We start from the raw sequence: 19,030 nt of genomic DNA on the forward strand, positions 1-19,030 counted from the left end.
GACCTGGAGGTTTTGTCCCAGGAATTAGTCCGTCTCAGTAAAGAGAACAGTCCTGGTGTCGGAGCAACTGGGTCAGGATGAGACCATGACCTGGATCCATCCGTCCTTCCCTCCCCCCTCACCACTATTGTTCTTCTCAGCTGGACGGTGTGGGCTGGGCTCAGACTAACACCTGGAACCAGTATTTCTTTCTTTCCATATTCATGACCTAAGACCTGCTGTTGGCTCTGACTGCTGTCTGGAGCTGTTACGATTTCACCACTTCAGTCTGCCTGCTGGGCTATGACTAAGTGCTGGAATTCGTCAATTTATTGTTTCTCAATGACAAGAGAAAACAGTAAGTTATAAAGACCAGAGAGAATGGAAACATCAAAAGTTGCGCTCAGCTCATTTATGTTGCTTTTGAATGTACTGTAATTAGACTGCACCACTCTGTCAAGTCCTGGCTACAACCTGGAAACCACACAATGTAACAGACTTATGATTTCTATTGTAACGGACTGTAAATGTCTGCTAATGCCGTTTCTGGTGTCTGTTGGGTCCTGGCTATGTCATGGAAAACACAGTCCTGGTATCTGAACTGACTGAATTAGTTATTTTAATGGTTTCTATGTGTAGTAACTCTGTTGTGATCTGGCTATTTCCTGGGCTTCCTGTCTGCAACAAAGTCATTACTGAAAACTTGGGGCCTGTCTATGTCCTGGACTGTCTGACCTGTTACTGACAGTTTTCTTTCCTAGAGCTTTCAGTCACAACCTTCAGCAGCAGATCATTTAGTCATGTCACATGACTGACAGTCCCATGTTCAGGTCAGGTGATGAGGATTAATCCAGTGACTCTTCATCACAACTGAGTCTTTTCCGTCACTTAGATCTAGACAATTCTGTTTCCACATTTGTCTGACGACAGACACACACACGTGTTAATCAGGTGTGTTAGTGAGCAGACGCCAGCAGTTGATTGATGTTTTTTATGTTTGTGTCAGGCTGTGGCTATTTTCTGGACTAAGCTCCTGTCACATCTGTCTTACATGTCAAACCTTCTGTGTCTTTGGCATCATAGCCACAACATGGAGCTAATTTGCATCTCTCCTTTTATTTATTACTCCTCAGACACTCTGGGATGCAGAAAGGCTCCTGTCACTTGTATGATGAGGGATGTTTAACAGGATCAGGACGTGTCATTTCAAGGTTTTATACAAAAGACAAATTCATGAACTCATCTGTTTATTATGAACATATAAAAAATGAATTTAAGTCATTTTTACATTAAAATATCAAATATCAATAATTAGGTTCAATGGCTGAAAGTTTGATCTTAAAATTAAGTTAAAATCAGGTCTGCACTACTCACTGGGACTGAGAAAGTAAATTAGAGGATAATTTGGTTTCAAAAGTTCTGCTGCTTTTAAAACATTGGATTTGAGTAAAAATCTGATGATGAGTTTAAGTGTTTAGTTTTTTCTTTGTGACTTCTGTCTGGAAATATGAGAATTAATGAGATCACAGCTCTGATCCAGCACCATTGGGCATCCATCCTCTCTGACATGTGATTCAGTTCAACCTGGGATGCAAAATGGCTCAATGAAAACTAAATGATTTTCGGTGTCTTTGCTTTTGTTTGGTTTTTGATGATTCATCTCTTTATCTCCGAGGCCGTGTCTGTCTTGGATTACATAAATGTAATTTCTCCCTCACTGTTAACTTTTTGTGACTCTTTCCATCCTTACCGGCGACACCAAATGGTGCAGAAAAAAAGTGAAATTATCATCTTTGGTTGCTTTTTTGTGACTTAAGTTCTTTTATCTTTCTGTCGGGCTGGGCCTACTTCCTGCTTGAGAGAACATATCTTATTATTTTGTCTTTAAATCTGCTTCTGTGATTTTGTAAAAAATAGAACTTTAACTTTGAAAGTGAACGACAAACACTTCCTGTCTGTTCTGCTTTTTCTTTGTTCTCCTGGACTCTTGGATTTATTTTTATGTTTGCGACATGGCCCCTGACTGCGCCCAGGATTACACTCTGCACCAGGATGGCTCCTGCTGACCCAGCTCTGACTATATCCTGGACATTGTGTTATGCTGTAACAATATGCCCGTACATCTCTGCTTTATTTTTGTTTGTACACTGCAGAAAACGTCTACCTCAGTCTGAGGGAAAGACTCTGAACCAGTGAGAGGAGCTGGACTTGTTGACAGAGCAGCTTCACTCGTTCACACAAACAAGTATCTCATGTAGATCCTTTAGACCAAACTTTAAATACATTATTACATATTTAACACATGAATGAACAATAGAAAATCAAAAAATATTAAAAATAATTTGCACAGCATAGGATCGAGCCTTATATTGGTCTGAAAGTTTAAATATAGATAATTTTAATATTTGATATCATAAAACAGTCAGAAGAAACCAGTCGAGCTGCACTGAAAACAAACTGAAGCTCTCTCTCTCTGTCTCTGTTTCTGAGTCTACACTGCTCTGACTGAGCGGGATCAGTCTATGTGCTGGGCGGTGACTCAGCCTGTTGCTTTGTTTTTGTTTGTATCTGTTTAAATCTGTATATATACGCTGTCATATGACTTCTACCTGTACGAAGAATCAACTGATCTATTTATGAGACTAATGATGATCATGACGCTAATTATTCTAACTACAAGAAAATATAAAATATTGTCTGAAGACATTGGTGTGTCCGTGGTTTTTCTCTTGTTTCTAAGTTGTCGGAACTTAATCAGACCTGGGGTTTATCAGTCAATTGATTTTGTATCAACTCTCAGGTGAATCTGATCGACTCATCAGGTAACTCAACCTGTAGCCAGTGCTCGCCCGGTATAAATAAAGCTGTGCCTCAAGTTTCCAGCAGATCATTGCAGGACTAAATGTTTCTAAGGGGGCAGTGATGGAGCTCTAAACTGCTTTGAAAAATCAGGATCAGTTGTATCTAACATCAGTTCACTGAAAGACAGAAAAGAAACTTCATCACAGACACAGAAGCAGCCAAAGTCCTGTCAGAAGAAGGCTTGTCCTGTCATGGTCTCAGAGGACGAGCAGCATTTTCTAAACCAGGGGAAACAAGACCAAATGCTGAGTGGTCTCAAAAATACTTTTATGTTTACTGATGAATCCTAGTGTGAAGTTAATGTCAGTAACAGAAGAGTGGATGTAAGGAGACAATGATACCACAGTGAATGGTGAACTGGCTGTTTTTGACTTGCACCGAGTTGACTCCACCCTGACCATGGAGAAGTACCACTCCATCCTTCAGAAACAGGCTCCACCCTCTGGTCTGCAGGATTCATGCTGCAGCAGGATCATGACCCAAACACCTCAGAGCTTTGAAGAACTACTTGAAGACCGGAGTCCTGACCATCATGGATTCTTCTCCACAGTCATCTGACCTCCGCCTCACTGAACATTTAGGCCCTTGAGAAACTTTGTGACATCACAAGAAGCTCTGTGGACCCTTATCAGATCATGCTGGGAGAACATGGGTCAACGGGTTTTGTCTCTGCAGCTCGAGTTCATCATTAAAGCAAAACAGGGACAAAGCAAATACTGAGATATTCTCAAATTCATGTTTCACACATGTAAATACTACATTCTCTGACTTTTGGACCGCGCTGTGCATCGTTAACAGAGTCTTAAGAATCCATCTGAGCAGTTTAATCTACAGCTGCAGTGACAAACTCTTGGCTGTCGACTTCTGTTTAATTATAAAAATGTATTTTGAATCAAAAAATTATGTTTGCATTAAAATTTAAGTTTAATGACACACAGAATTAAATAATAAGTACAAAAGATAAATAAATTAGATACATTTTATTTCCTTATTCTGATTTTGGGGGACTAAAAATACTTTCTTCAAATTTTGATGTTTTCCATTTACTTATTATTATTCTTGTCACATTCTATCCATCATGTGAATTTCCTGTGAATCAAACATAATGTTGGTGGGAAGAATCAGAATTGATTTTTTCTGTGGAGCTCAGAGGGAAAATGAAGGGACGTAGTAAAAGAGAAAAGAAGCAGTTGTGTTATGAAAAATTAACAGAGGTGAACACTGCTGAATATTTTATACACCGTGTGTGTGTTGGTGTCACAGTTTCTGTCTGAACTGTCTGCAGGGAGGAGAATGAAGTGGACAGGAAACGACTTCAGTCATAAAATCTGCGAAAAGTTGAATGAATTATGGTTCTTTCGTCCGTTTTTTTTCATCTCTATGTGAAAACACTTGAAGGCTCTGTCTACTTCCTGATAATCTCTGCAGGTGACAAACTTCAGAGACTCGTCCAGTTTTTAGTTTTCATCATCAAACAAACTGAAGAAGACAGACTCCACCTCCTCTATCCTTCCCACAATCCTCTCTGTTGTTTTCGGGTTTTGTTCAGAATCAAACTCTTGTCAGAGAAGTTTGGTGATGGAGGTCGAGTCCGGGTCTCTCAGCGGGGAGACGCCGCCTCGTTCAGCACTAATTAGCTGTCCAGTACTTCCTGTCCCACAGAGGAAGACAGATTAGAGAGGTGACCGCTCGCCGCTGATGGGGTCTGCCTTAACGAGATAGCATCTGATTGGCTGGGCCGAGGGTTAATTGAAGTGAAGGAAGTGATGAGTTCTTCCAAATGTGGTTTTAATTAGAAGGAGGGCTCAGAGGGAGGTTGTCTGTCTGTCTGTCTGTCTGTCTGTCTCTCTGTCTGTCTCTTTCTCACTCTGTAACTTTATTGTTTCTATGTTTCTCATCATTTGTCTTGTTGTTTCCTTCAGTCACCTGTTCTGAAGGAGATTTTTTGTGTTTGTGTCTGGGAGAAGTTCCTGAGACCTGCTCATGGGAAGTTCACCTGGTACAGCAATAAATTACATCTAAGATCATAATTCATACATCCATCAACCTAAATCACTCTTCAGACCCCAGTTTGTTTGACAGTTGAAGTTTCAATCAGCCATTGGAAAAAACTCAAAGAAACCAGAGAAGATGACAGGCGGAGGAGGAGGAGAAATGAGAGAAGGAAGAGAGGGGAGAAGAGAAATGAAAGGAGGGGTCAAAAAGAGGGAACAGAAAGAGGAGATGAGAGAAGGGGCAAGGAGTGATGAGAGGGGAATAGGAGGGAGGTGAGAGGACAGAGGGGAGGAAAAGAAAAGGATGACAGGAGGTTAAAGGGCAGAGGAGGTGGTGAAAAAGAGGAGGTGAAACGAGACGATAGGAGGGCTCAGGAGGAGGGGAGGGGAAAGAGGAGACGAGAGGTCTGGTGAGAAAAGGATGGAAGGAAGGGAGGAAGGAAAGAGTTAAAATGAGACGAGGAGAGATGACAAGAAAAGATGAGGTGAATAAAATGATGCAGGAGGAGAGAGGAGGAAGAAGAGATGATGAGGAATGAGGAAGAAGAAGAGGAGGTCAAAGAATGGTGCTGGTTCATCAGAGACTGACTCATTTCTGTTGATCGAGATCATCGACCACATGAAGTTGGTTTTCAACCTGATCCACAATGTGGTCTACCTGATCAGACCTGATCAGACCTGATCAGACCTGAAAACAAGGAGAACAACAATACCTGCAGCAGCCTGATAATCTATCAATTCATCTGATTAATTAACAAGCAGCTGCAGCAGGAACAATAATAATGTAATGTTATCTGTTTATTTGCTTCAAACATACATATATGTATATATATATATATATATATATATATAGTACAGAATGGGCGTGAGGACAGGATGATGTAACAGGGTTCTCTAATCGCCCCGGGAAACCAGAGGGTTACCACGGCAATCCCAACATGTCTGTCAGAGACACACAAGTGGAGAGAGTGGAGGTGGAAGTCGGGTTACAGAGTTTAAAAAATTAACGAGTTTTCTCCTGCAGCAGTCACTAAATATAGACAGAGTGTGTGTGTGTGTGTGTGTGTGTGTGTGTGTGTGTGTGTGTGTGTGTGTGTGTGTGTGTGTGTGTGTGTGTGTGTGTGTGTGTGTGTGTGTGATGACAGAAAACATCACTTGGTCTTCACAACAGAAACCAACAACATGTCTGACAACACCCCTCCTGAAAGAAAACACCAGCGCTGACAGTAAACGCATCACGAGAGAAGACAGTAAACTTATGGCCAGAAAAGGCATAAACACATTACGACAGGTCAGTGGAGAAGATATCAAAGGCATCATAGGAAAGACAGTAAACAGATTGCAGGAAAAGGACCATGAACGTATGATGACAGTCAACTCATCAGCAGAGCAGACAGTATATGCATGGTTTCAGGGGACAGTAAACACATCACCAGAGAACAGACCATAGGAGTGGGTGGTAAATGCGTCACCATGAAATAATAATATAATACACTGCAGGAGAGGACATTGAATGCAGCACAGTGTTTTCCTCCCTTGTGTTTTGTTTTGTTTTGTTGTTTATTTCACTTAAGCCAAACTTTACACTCACTGCCTTAAACAGACTTAAGTTATAGCTGACTGTTCACAACACACACACACACACTCACACACACACACTCTCAGAGAGCAGTGTGGGCCCCCAGAGGCCTCACTGTATTGATTGGACTCTCAGTGTGTGTAATGAGAGCCGCTGCGTTTGCTTTTAGCTTCAGAGTGGGAGGAGAGAGATGTGCCACTGCGGCAAGACATACACACACACACACACACACACACACACACACACACACACACACACACACACACACACACACACAAACAACAATAACAACACAAACATTCTTTTACCCACATATGTACAATCAGAGATACATGTCTTTATATAGACACACAGTGAGCAGTGTAGGAGGCTGTAATTGAGAAGGAACAGCCTGAGGTCTGATTACACCACCTCTCTCTTTTTGTTTCTTTCTTTCTCTATGTAATTTGACTTTTGCTGTAATTTGACTCTATTTTCTTTCATTTCTTCCACCTGTTTCTCTCTGTTTAGTTTGTTATTCAGTCTGTTTTTTTAGTCACAGTGGCAGTGTGTTGTTGCTGTTTAATCGCTCCACCACTTTGGTCCAGATTGAAATTTCTCAGCACATCATTAGTGCTGCTACAAAGAGCCTAAATCTGACTGAACAACAAACTAAACAAAGAAACATGCTGAAGGAAATAAAAGAGCAAACTGATGGAATCATGATAGAAAAATGAACAAAAGAAACAGATGGATTGATGAATGAAACGTGGTTCACATGTTCATGTTCCCCTCAGGATGGACTGTAGTGACTCTGCTGATCCTCTGACTTTCATCTAGTGCCACCATCGGATCAAAGTCATAATTTGTCCAGTACCTTATGACGGATACCTGTAGAACTAACATTCCCAACAGCCTCAGCTTTAATTTTTGTTCACTGCAAATTAGCCTGCTAAAATAACAAAATAAGACGATGGACATGGTAAACCCATGAAGAGTGGGGTATTTTAGTTTATTGGTAGATATACAAGTGGGGACTTTTTGCAATAAAATCAACTGAGTGGCATTTTTTGCTGGCACGTGACTTTTTGTTTAAATTTTGATATAATTTCAACTATCCCTTGTGTAGCTTTGCTGTAGCTCAACTTCATCCATTATAAAGTAATTGGTAGCTTGCAATGCCATGCTTTCAAGGTAGATGTGGTTAAGACCTATGGTTAAGATTATAAACAGAAGACCTGAAGCATGTGTTTTTTTTAGAAAGTGGCAGCTGAATTAACCAATCACATTTTGATTTATAGTGGGTGGGACCAAAAATAAAGGTTCAGGGCCAGAAGTCCTAAGCCATCGCACAGGGTTTCCCTATTTGTGCCCAGGGGTTTAAGATAGCAGAAGACTTTAGACGGTCAGACATGTGGCAATCACAGCACAGACGGTGAAGTGATAGTACAGTATGCAATGGACATCACATGACAATATTCACAACTTGGAAAACTTTTATGATAAACCCTTTTGATTGTTTTGATCTGTGGACCCTTATGGACTAAAGGAATATAAATAATTGAGGAACAGACAGATAATCAGACTTCAGGAGCGCTGCAAGACTCCAGGTAGGGAGCCGCCATTGTTTCTCCATTTTGCTGGTTTACAATATTGGTAAATCTGAATTAATTATACTTTTGTCATCAAATGAACTGTGGTTGAATTGAGGAGAATATATCTAAGCTAACCATGTGTAATATGTCTATATTGACTAACTTTAAGCATTTGTATCTTTATGTGCGATGCTAAGCTGTTTTGCTCAGCTTTAAACTGGTCAGACTGGCAGCATGACTCTGGGTGCCTCTCCGCCGGGGTAGGTGCACGTGAGACGCTATGGTCGGTCATTGCGTGCTGAAGGTGTAGCCTCAGTGTTTCTGGTTTAACAGCACCTTGTTGGGCAGGTGGCAGTTGTGTTTACAGTGTTTGTGCTCTGAAAGACATCACAGAATTAGCTTGTTCACCCAGATGTCATGGGAGCCCGAGCCGGGACCGCAGACAAATACACATAGACACCGCATTGGCTGCAGGTTCGTACGTCAACGTGGCCGTCATATTGGTCCGGGCAAGACTGCCCTGTAAACAAGCACAGAAGGAGGAGCTGCAGTTCTTCTGTAAGGATAAAAAGATCTATAATATTTATATTTCTCAATCGATTTTAATTAGTTGTTTCCATATTCAGGGGTTTATGATCTACGTGCAGTGAAAATAAAAGTTTGGTCTCTACTTAGAATCGTGATAGTTTCGGCTGTAATCACACATCTGCCATAAGGAGCTGTGTTTGACCTAGGTTTAGATTAAATGGATTACTGGCATGGAGGAAAATAATTCATTGTCATAAGGAGTTGTTAAAACTCACATTACTTTAGTAAATAAACTACTATTTACATTAAATGTAATATTTACTAAATGTTATAGAAGTGGCCTGACTCCTTTACATCTCCGGAATGGGTGAGTGGTGGAGTGAGAGAGAGCGAGCGCGCGCTGTTGTAAGCAGCTGGTGACCAGAGCAGAGTAAGAGTTAGTAGTAACTGTAAAGTTGCACGGAAATGTGTGCATAGTTTTAGCTGCTTGTCAGAAAATAAGTGCTGCACTCCCGAAGACCAAAGCTGGGCTCCTGAGTCTTGCTCACCTACGGTTTTGGAGCTGAAGCAAGGAAGGTTAATACAAATTATATGCTGGTACTACAATAGTATAATATATTGATTTACACCTCAATGTATTTGTAGGATAGTAACAATACCACTTCCAGCTGCCCTATACAGTTATATATTGTTGCACTACTACGTTCTTTCTCCCACTATCTTACTCCATTTATTTTATTTTATTGATTTTACTGTTAGTTTTAACAATTCCTTATGACAAGGAATCATTTTCCACCACGTAGCCTTATTCACTTCATGTAAACCTATCTTTGATAGGCAGCTCCTTATGGGAAGTAGTGATTACAGCATAAACTATCACAATTCTAATTAAGTGGGGACCAAACTTTTATTTTTACTACACGCAGATCATAAACCCTTGACTATAGAAACGACTAATTGAAATCAATTGAGAAATATAAACATTATAAAGCTTTTTATCCAGAAAAACTGAATCAATCAAATCAATCTGAATATATACAGGACTGCTCAGCCCTATTGTACAATCATCATTATAGCTTCATCTAGTATAGCTGTAAACCATAATAAACACAGTGTCGATTATTTCTCTCTGATCAGTTCAGTTATATAAGGTATCCGTGATAAATCACTGTTTGTGGTTAAACTGATTGAACATACAGACAATAAATAAGTAAAAGCAGGAGTGGATGTAAAACTATAGAAGAACAGGGTTTATCTGAGTATAACTCATCTGAGTTAATTTATTATTCATCCCCTGTCAGATTTAAACATGATGCTGAGCCTGACAGCTGACTTCATGACCCTGAATGAGAGTGTATGAACAATATAGAATATTTACTAATGTCTTTAACTCAGTTCTTCAGAGTTGATCAAACTCTGGGTTATTTAAGGTTAGGATTTATTTATTTAAGGTTAGAGCATTACCATAAATAATCTACAGTTCTTCTAAAGAAGGTTTTCAGATGAGAAATTAAATGAACCCACAGCTGGTCTATTTGCCTTAGACCTTATTAGCACCTCTAGAATTTTCTTTCTGCAACTGTTTTTGTGTATCATATTTAGTTTTAGATGTTTTAAGTGAGAATTTAAACATTTAAATTTCAAGTTTCTCTGCATCTAAATATTAAAAATAAAAACTATAAAATTAGCTGTAATGTTTGCAGAGAGGTGATGACCTGTTAGCTGCGTGAGAGCTTTCAGTCGGCAACTGTTATCAGTAGTGTGGCTCTTCCTGTTCTCCTGGCCATTGCTGCAGCTCGGGTCCTGTATTTTTATATTCTTAAATAAGACCAATGCCCTACACTTGAAAATAAGACAGTTGTTGTGAAAGGGTTCAGTTTTGAATCATTCAACATTTTAGTGATGTTGCGCAGGGGTGCACTCAGTTTTGTTGTGTACTGTATCTTAAAGATTTACGTCTTGTGTAGGAAGCAGTGGGCTTTGAGCTGTGTGGTGTATATTGGCCATTTTAAGGTTTTATTATGAACAGCAGTGAGGTAACAGGAAGACAGGGAGCTAGAGATGCAGCAATAAGAAAAATATATAACATTGCCAGACTATAAACTGATCATAGTTGGGGTTGTTGAGCTGTTGGACATTTTTCAGTCTTCTCTGACGTTTCATAGATTAAAGAATTATTCTATTTTCATCTGAGAGATGATATGAACATAAGAAGAAAAATATAAGCGTGAAAAGTAATCATTACCAGCCAGAGTTTTGTCTTCTGTTGGCACAAGTGTGTGTTGTGTTGTGCTGGTGGCTCTCTTGTGTTCAGACAGATGCACACTGACCTGACTACCAGGTCAAATAACCCTGCTCTCTGTCTACCTCTCTCTCTCGCTCCCTCTCTCTGCTATGTGATCTGATCGGTTTTAATGAGTCTTCATTAGTGCAGCAGGATCAGGTTCCCCTGATAGAACTGGTTTCCCTCCTGCTGGCACACACTCAAACACTTTACACATGACCTTTTATCCTGATGTTGGATGAATGTGTTAAAATCTGAATTTGTTAATATAAAATGACGTTGTTCCCTCTGTTGTTCATCATATTCATTGAAAAATATCACCTGAACAGGGAGTTGTAAGTGACTGAATTGATGCAAAGACTTGTGGGTCAGTTTGAGGTGGAAAGTTTACAGTCTAATATGTTATCAAGTATTTTCCGGGTTACCATCCAAGATTATTATAGATGTGCTAAATTGTGCTGATCAATTGATTTTTGATCCTTTTAATACTGAGTATCTCTGATACTGAGTCTGATCTGATACTGATATTGATTAAATATGTATGTGACAGCTGTAGACATTAAGTCTGCAGTTTGATCCCAATACTGAAGTTCCTCATTCAAAAACTTGAACTTGAAAAGTTGATCAGCTTTAATTATTGATCTGATGTAAAGGAAAGTATAACTGGAGAATGTGACTCTTGTGAAGCGATCTTCTGGAGAGATGATGTCTCACTCTGTTGGAGTTGTTGGAACTACTAGGAACAGCCCATTTATGGTTGTACAGTGCCAGAGAGTGATATTTATTTTACCTCACGAACAATCTTTGGTCGAGTACAAACATACAAACCCATAGAACACAAGTTTTATTTTTTCTTTTTATCACATTACTGACCGAATTAACATCAGCAGAAGTCCTCCTCCATGTAGTTATCTTGCCTCCTGCATCAGTGCAGCAGACAGCTTGGTCCTGAACGCTACACACTGAAGCCAAATCAGCGTTTAGTAAAACAAAACACTGCGGGGCTCCAGCTGGCAGACAGGACGTGTCCTCGTCAGGTCTGACAGCCCAACACAAACTGAATCTGGGGATGAAGCCAAAGCTCAGCAGCACAGAGACAGACTGTCGGCTCAGCGTGTCACTGACTGATCCACAGATAGAGGAGGACGACAGGTAGACTGACAGACATACTGCTCATAATGAAGCTGCTGTGCCTGAAAGAAAGCTGGCCCCAAACACCTCGCAGACAAATCCACAGCTGATGACTGATCACGAACAGGAGGAGAGTAACAGCTCATTTACTGGCGAGTGAATCAGGACTGAAGTCAGTTATCAGTTATTATTTTATAGAAATGTGTAATTTAACTAAAAACCAAAACAAAGCAACTGTTCTTTGGCTGTGTACTTATACTGCATTCAGTGATGAACAGGTACTTGGATGGTTTATTTAAGTAAAAGTGCTAGTAAGACTATATAAAATACTCTTACAAGTAAAAGTCCTGCATTCAAAATCTGAAGTAACAGTACAGAAGTACTTCATGTATTTGCAGTATCACAGTAAACTACTTCCTGTAGTGACAGTATCACAGTAGAAGTACTTCCTGTAGTGACAGTATTGCCGTAAAAGTACTTCCTGAAGTTTCAGTACTTCCTGTAGTTGCAGTATAACAGTATATGTACTTCCTGTAGACAGTATCACAGTAGAAGTACTTCCTGTAGTTACAGTATCACAGTAAAAGTAGTTCCTTTAGGTGCAGTATCACAGTAAAAGTACTTCATTGTGCAGTAAACGGTCTCCTTTGACTGATCATTGATTCTGAGTTATGTTACTGTTGTAGCTGCTCCGGGTGGAGCTGCTTTAACTACGTCAGATACACTTAGTTTAATCTACTGGTTCCCAAGCTCGGTGTCGGGTCATAAACACCTAAAAAACATGCAAGGACCTGTAGCTGAGTAGAAGTATAAAGTCATATAAAATGGTACAGTACTCAAGAAAAGTACAAGCAATTCAGGTATAGTACTTGAGTGCACTTAGTAACTTTCCACCACAGTTACACTATTTCACAATATGCTCCTTCTGCTGCCCATGAACACACAGTCTGCTGGTTCAGTTTGTTTCTAATTTAGCAGAGAGTGTAGATATGAAAGCTGCTGCATCAAATGAAAACTGAATGTAGGATTGATCAGTAGATGTCAGATTGATCAGTGGAAGTGTCACTGCAGTGAGGAAAGGAATAGGTGTTTTATCTCTATTATCATTTGGTCCACAGTACTCACAGTTTGTCCCACAGGTGGACAGCAGCCAGACTGATGCTCACAGACAAGATCGTGTTTCATCCAAACAAACAGCCTGACAGTGGTCTGAACAGGTCGATGTGCAGGTAGATAGTGCAGGGAGGATAGATGGACAGGTGAAGCGACAGGTAAGACTCAGCGCGCACACACATGTGATCATGTTGCTGTGGTGTGTGACAGTACAGTCTGATACAAAGAGGATCAGGAGGGCAGACAGGCAGAACGAGAGACAGCATCAGGTTTCAACAGGCCCCCAAAGTTTCCACAAACAGAGACACTGAGAGGACGACGGGAACATCAGACAGACAGATGGCCTCTGTGTCCTCACCCTTCCCACCCTCCCTCTGTGTATACATGTGCAAAAATATTAGAAACACCTCCAGGGTTTTTCCTGCATAGAAAATTATGAGGAAGCCGTCTGCGTCAGATTTCCTTCCACCTGCACCTCTTGATGAACTCTGAGGGTGTCTTCTTGGAAAACTGTTTTCTAACAAGCGTTGCACTTGGCGGCTTTCTGCCATTTGTAACTGCATTACGGTGATGTAGTGGTGCTGTATCATAATCAGCACATAGAAGAAAAGAGTTGCAACTTTCCTCAAGGAATTTTACCCAAATAATGTGTGTTTCATTTGCAGGGCTGATAGCACTCCGGCGTCACGCTGGATTTCCGGCGTACCGAGGTGTTTGCGGAAAAAAAAAAAAAAAAATCAGGTTCACGTTCGCGTGATCTGACAATTCCCAAGATCCAAGAGGTGCTTTCACTCTAAACCACACCAGAAGGCATAGCCTACTTAAGCCAATCGGTAATAGGGTAGGGGGTGGTCTTGGGTTTTGGCCAATCAGATTGATTCAGCAGTCACCCCACGTGCGAATGTGTTTTGTGTTTCCCATACACTACGAATGTGTTTTCAACACTGGCAGCGCGAAACATAGCCGAAGTCATGGAGTGCCAGGGGAAGACACCAAACTTGTCGATAAAGGTATAAAGAATAAATGGCGTTGGTCTTGGATAGAGGAGGTGGGTAGAGACAGAAAGCCCTTTGGAAGCTGGTGTCAAAAACTCTGGCAACCAGGAGCATGTTTCTGCACTTTCTGTGCAAGGAAAATATTATATGGAACTAGCGGGAAAAAAGTGCTGCCACGGCACGAGTTCGACGCTAGTCATCAAGCAGCTTTACGAGCAATTCAACATACCTCACGTTTGCCGGGGCCAACAGCCACAGCAGATATCCCACCCTCAGTGACCGATCGCGTGGCTGATTTAAAAATTCACTTGTGCTCCTTTATTGCCGAGTATGATCTATCGTTTACAATCGCTCATCCACTCGTCACTTTGTCAGAAATTAGTGGAGAATAAACTCGCCCTTACGCATCCGTCTGTCTCAAGGCAGCATGCAAGCTATCTTATTACACACGGCATCTCACCAGACTTTAGGTGTAAATTCAGTGTAAATTGACCCATAGTCCTGTTGTTCAAGCTCACCACACGCAGCCCATAGAAAAAAGAATGAGACAATTTAGAACAACATAGGCCAAGTTATGGGTCTGCTTTAAGCTGCCTGTCCATAACTTTCCTATCAGTGTGGGCGTAGCCTGCGGCTCAGTGTTTATGCTAGTGTCCTCCACCAGCTTTGCTTTGAGTGAATGTGGACTAATGTTAGTTGGATGGGGCGGAGGCTCGTGACTGAACATGAGGTAGTGTTTATTCAAGGGGACAGTTCATGAACGCTGCATTGGGGAAAGTATTGACCGAATTAACCAACAAGTTCTAAATGTTGGTTTTGATATTTCCGAGCCCTAACTAGTCATCAATGTTTAGGATAGCAGCCCTGAGCTGATAACACTCAAAGATTGTTTCCTGCATGAATGTTTTCAGACTAATGACAGACAGCTGATGGAACAGTAAAACTTCTGAGCACATCATGTGACCTTCACTTCCCCCCAGGACTCAAAGCTGTGAAGTAGTCTGTCCTGTCAGACTGTGAGGTTAATGTTAGCTGTCAACAGTTTCACTGGCGGTCATCAGTCAATCATGACTCTGTCAGACGTGTCCTGGAGTTTCATATATAGAAATCTAAGTTTAAATCCCAATCACAGTGTTGTTTGAAAACAATAATGTGAACCCTGTTCAGTCTGTTTTTGTAAAACTCCTCCATCATGGTCAAGCTAATAAAACAACAACAGAGGAAATCTTTCTGCTAAAGATCACTGACCTGATTTTATTTATTTTCTCTATTAAAGAAATAAAAGCAAAATCTGCATGAAACAGAAGAGGCTGTCACATCTCATCATCTAATTGGCTGTCCCAGATGATGTCATCACATATTTTACATTCATATTTTCATTTAATTCTTTTTTATTTTCATGCAGTCTTTTCTTTCTCTCCACCATCCCTCCATTTTCTTCGCCTGTGTGTGTGTGTGTGTGTGTGTGTGTGTGTGTGTGTGTGTGTGTGTGTGTGTGTGTGTGTGTGTGTGTGTGTGTGTGTCTTCTCTGTATCTCCTCCATCCATCCTCTCTCTTCACCTCCTCCTCAGTCTCCACCCCCCTCCTCCTCTCTATCAGTTGGTAGATCATTAACCTGACAGGCCAATAATTACTTCTCTTTTCTTCCTGTACAGTCCACTTCAGTGAAACACATACTCTGTCTGTATCTTGTCTCTCTGTGTCGTTTTCTTTGTCTAATTATTTTGCCTCAGCTGAAACCACCATCCACCTCCACCTCTTCGTCCGTCTTTGTTTCTCTGAGTTCACTCAGCTTCAGAGTGAACACAACTGTGCACTCTGTCACTGAAAACACTGCCTGACAGACTGGAGTCACACAATGTCACTTTCATTGATCGAAAATTAAATGTAGGTGAAGCTGATATGAGCAAATAATTCAATAACTGTGTGATAAAGATGGCAAAAATATCACAACTCCACTCGGCCAGAGAGACTTCTGGACTCAACACATCTGAAGACACATTCGGACAGACCCTGGGAAACTGAGAGGGGCATGTTTCTTTATCTTTTCTCTAATTTTTTTTTTTTTATGACTTCAGGACCAGTAGAACATTTTAAGCCAAAAACAGAGGAATCTAATTGGTTTAACTCTTCAATTCCTGACAAGGGTAGGAACTCACAGACCAGTTCTTTGGACTCAAGATCATTTTTTGTGTGTATGTTTTATACTGATTGCCATAAGTGTTGTATTCATTCATATTTAAAACGTTGTTCATACACAAACCACCATCAAAACATGATTCACAGCCCTCTCATCTACAGTTTATCCTGAGCATACAGAAAACAGCCTGCAGCCCTACAGTGCTGCAGAGCTCCATATATCATCCATTAGAGCTTCAAAACAAAACAGAGATGTAACAAATCTCAAAACAACTGGAGTCTGCTACAGTCAATGAGAAACGTCACAACCAAGACATACAATTATATTACATTACATTACATTATGACGTTATGAGCACTCAGTGGTCAGTAGTGAGATTTTTCTCCAGGCTGCCGTTATGTTGAGGCTGTAATAGATCAGGACTGACCACACATCAGTTCTGGATTCAGGAGGAAACATGTTCTGATCGGTCATATGAACAGATACACTGTACATACTGTGTGTGTGTGTGTGTGTGTGTGTGTGTGTGTGTGTGTGTGTGTGTGTGTGTGTGTGTGTGTGTGTGTGTGTGTGTGTGTGTGTGTGTGTGTGTGTGTGTGTGTGTGTGTGTGTGTGTGTGTGTGTGTGTGTCTCTTTGTGTAACAGTAGCTGGTCAGACAGGAAGGAAGGCGTTGTGTGTCTCATGCAGCTGCAGTCTGATCCTGAGGATGACAGTTTAATTATAGAACAAGCATGTCAAGATGATATCTGCCTCGGTCTGAGGGCCTGGCTTAGTGTGTGCGCGCGTGTGTGTGTGTGTGTGTGTGTGTGTGTGTGTGTGTGTGTGTGTGTGTGTGTGTGTGTGTGTGTGTGTGTGTGTGTGTGTGTGTGTGTGTGTGTGTGTGTGTGTGTGTGTGTGTGTGTGTGTGTGTGTGTGTGTGTGTGTGTGTGTGTGTGTGTGTGCAATAGATCCAAATGATCTGCAATCGAGTGTCTTTCTAAACGTGATAGTATTGTGACCTCTGACACAGCAGTGACCTCTGAACTCTGACGCAGCAGTGCACAGTGATGCTGTAGCTGTCTCAATTGTATGTGGACACCATTACACTGTCTACACTACTAAAAATAAATGTCTGGACGTGTGTTTCTAGGTCTTCCTCAGACATAAAGTATTTAGTTATACTTTTAAGCTGACAGTAGGCTGATTGATTTTGTCCTGAATTTGCTTTTAAGTAGGTCTGAGTTCAGGACTACACCAAACTTGGTTTGTACTTCTATAGGAATGTGTTACTACAGTGTTTAATTGTGATGAGTTCGTAACTTAATACATTTTTAAAATGCATGTAATTTGGCTTTATCAGATCTGAATGTATTGATAGTCAAAATAAAAAAGTGATAACCAGACAAGACTTTAAAACTGAAATGTCAAAACAAATTTCCAACAACTTTTTGAATATTTTTATTTCAGTAATATATTTGTCTCATATTTCATCTCACTATTCATCAGAATGAGATGAGTCAGGACGTGGTTAGCCTAGCTTAGCATAAAAACTGGAAGCAGGTGGTTGGCTGTGCTGCAGCTGCACAAATAAAAATAACAGTGAAATGAATATTAATTCTGCTTTATCATTCAGTGAATATCAGATGAATAAATCTGATGTTTTCCAGCAGGAGCCTCTGAACATTACCTGAAGGTACCTGGTTTTTGTTCAGGTCACAGAATCTGTTTAACACTGGTGGTAGACTGAGGCCGAGCACTCGTCCTCCTCAAGTTCTTATTTTAATGTGTGTGTAACTGCTCCTACGTCTAAATGATGAAGGATCTTTAGTCCTGAAAAGAGTGTTTGAAATCACAGGAACATACTGTAGCTATGTCCTGTGATGTGTCTCGCAAACACAGCCAGGATACTGTGCTTCATAATCCCCAGGAACAGCAGACTGAAACTCCTCATGGAGCTTGTTGCACATTTTGTTTTGAGTGAGCTATGTGACACATACTAATATGTTATCATGAGATTGTGTTTGAAAAGCACACCATGTTTGGGGACATTTTGTATGTAATGTCTACGCATTTTAAGTCGAGTAAATTTTTGTTTGTATAGCACCAATTCAAAACAGAAGTTACGTCAAGTCACTTTTCAAATAGTCTGGACCTTGGAGACCCAACAATTCCCACCAAGAGCAAACAGTTGGCGACAGTGGCAAGGAAAAACTTCCTTATAAGAGGCAGAGACCTTGAGCGGAACCAGATTTATGGTGGGTGGCCATCTGCTTTGACCGATTGAGTTGGGAGGGGGGGGCACCATGCAATAGGCTCATAGTAATACAAATAATAATGATAGTACTGGCAGTAACAGCAATAATAAAAATGTTAATGATAACTGTAATGCTACTACTGATATAAGTAATAATGATGGCTCATAATGATAATAATGATAATTTATTATAATACATTTAGCAGCAGGATGGTTTGCAGTTGCAGATCAAGACTCTACAGCAGCTCTGAAACGCCTTTTCAGTGTCAGGGTTTGGGGTTAATGTGTAGAGGAATGATGTGATGTGAAAATCAAAAAAAGACTTAAGGAAATTGGTGTCATACACCGTTTGGTAAGAGCAGGCTGCACATACAGATGTTTTGATTCATTACCTGCATCTGGATGTGTAGCACTGATAGACTGGAATAAAAAACCTGTTCTTTAAAATTTTGAATATTCCACAATAAAATTCAGACAAAATAAAGTTAAGTTTTTGTCCAGTCATAAACAACGTTATCTACATATAAACATCATGGTGTAAAAGAGCCAGGAGACTCAGTTATAAAGGACCCATTCACAGACCAAGAGGAGAGGGAGCCTGAAGTGGGACATGGTGT

At 40.6% G+C, this 19,030-nt stretch overlaps 2 protein-coding genes across 4 annotated transcripts in view; both read left to right on the top strand.

Moving 5' to 3' along the window:
• Positions 1 to 2,685, top strand: part of gripap1 (GRIP1 associated protein 1) — a 43,001-nt gene extending 40,316 nt beyond the window's left edge. For all 3 annotated transcript variants that reach the window (XM_056384508.1, XM_056384509.1, XM_056384510.1), the window contains one exon: positions 1 to 2,685. In XM_056384508.1, coding sequence (XP_056240483.1) covers positions 1 to 81 — 81 coding nt within the window. In that variant the 3' untranslated portion in view covers positions 82 to 2,685.
• A 5,162-nt stretch (positions 2,686 to 7,847) lies between these two features.
• The window catches only part of kcnd1 (potassium voltage-gated channel, Shal-related subfamily, member 1), a 92,246-nt gene continuing 81,063 nt past the window's right edge, over positions 7,848 to 19,030 (top strand). The window contains exon 1 of the transcript XR_008828644.1: positions 7,848 to 8,003. The gene's annotated coding sequence lies outside the window, so the exon portion shown is untranslated. The remainder of the gene's footprint in view (positions 8,004 to 19,030) is intronic.

The sequence above is a fragment of the Seriola aureovittata genome, chromosome 9 (genome assembly GCF_021018895.1).
Source record: "Seriola aureovittata isolate HTS-2021-v1 ecotype China chromosome 9, ASM2101889v1, whole genome shotgun sequence".
NCBI classification, from domain to species: Eukaryota; Metazoa; Chordata; class Actinopteri; order Carangiformes; family Carangidae; genus Seriola; species Seriola aureovittata.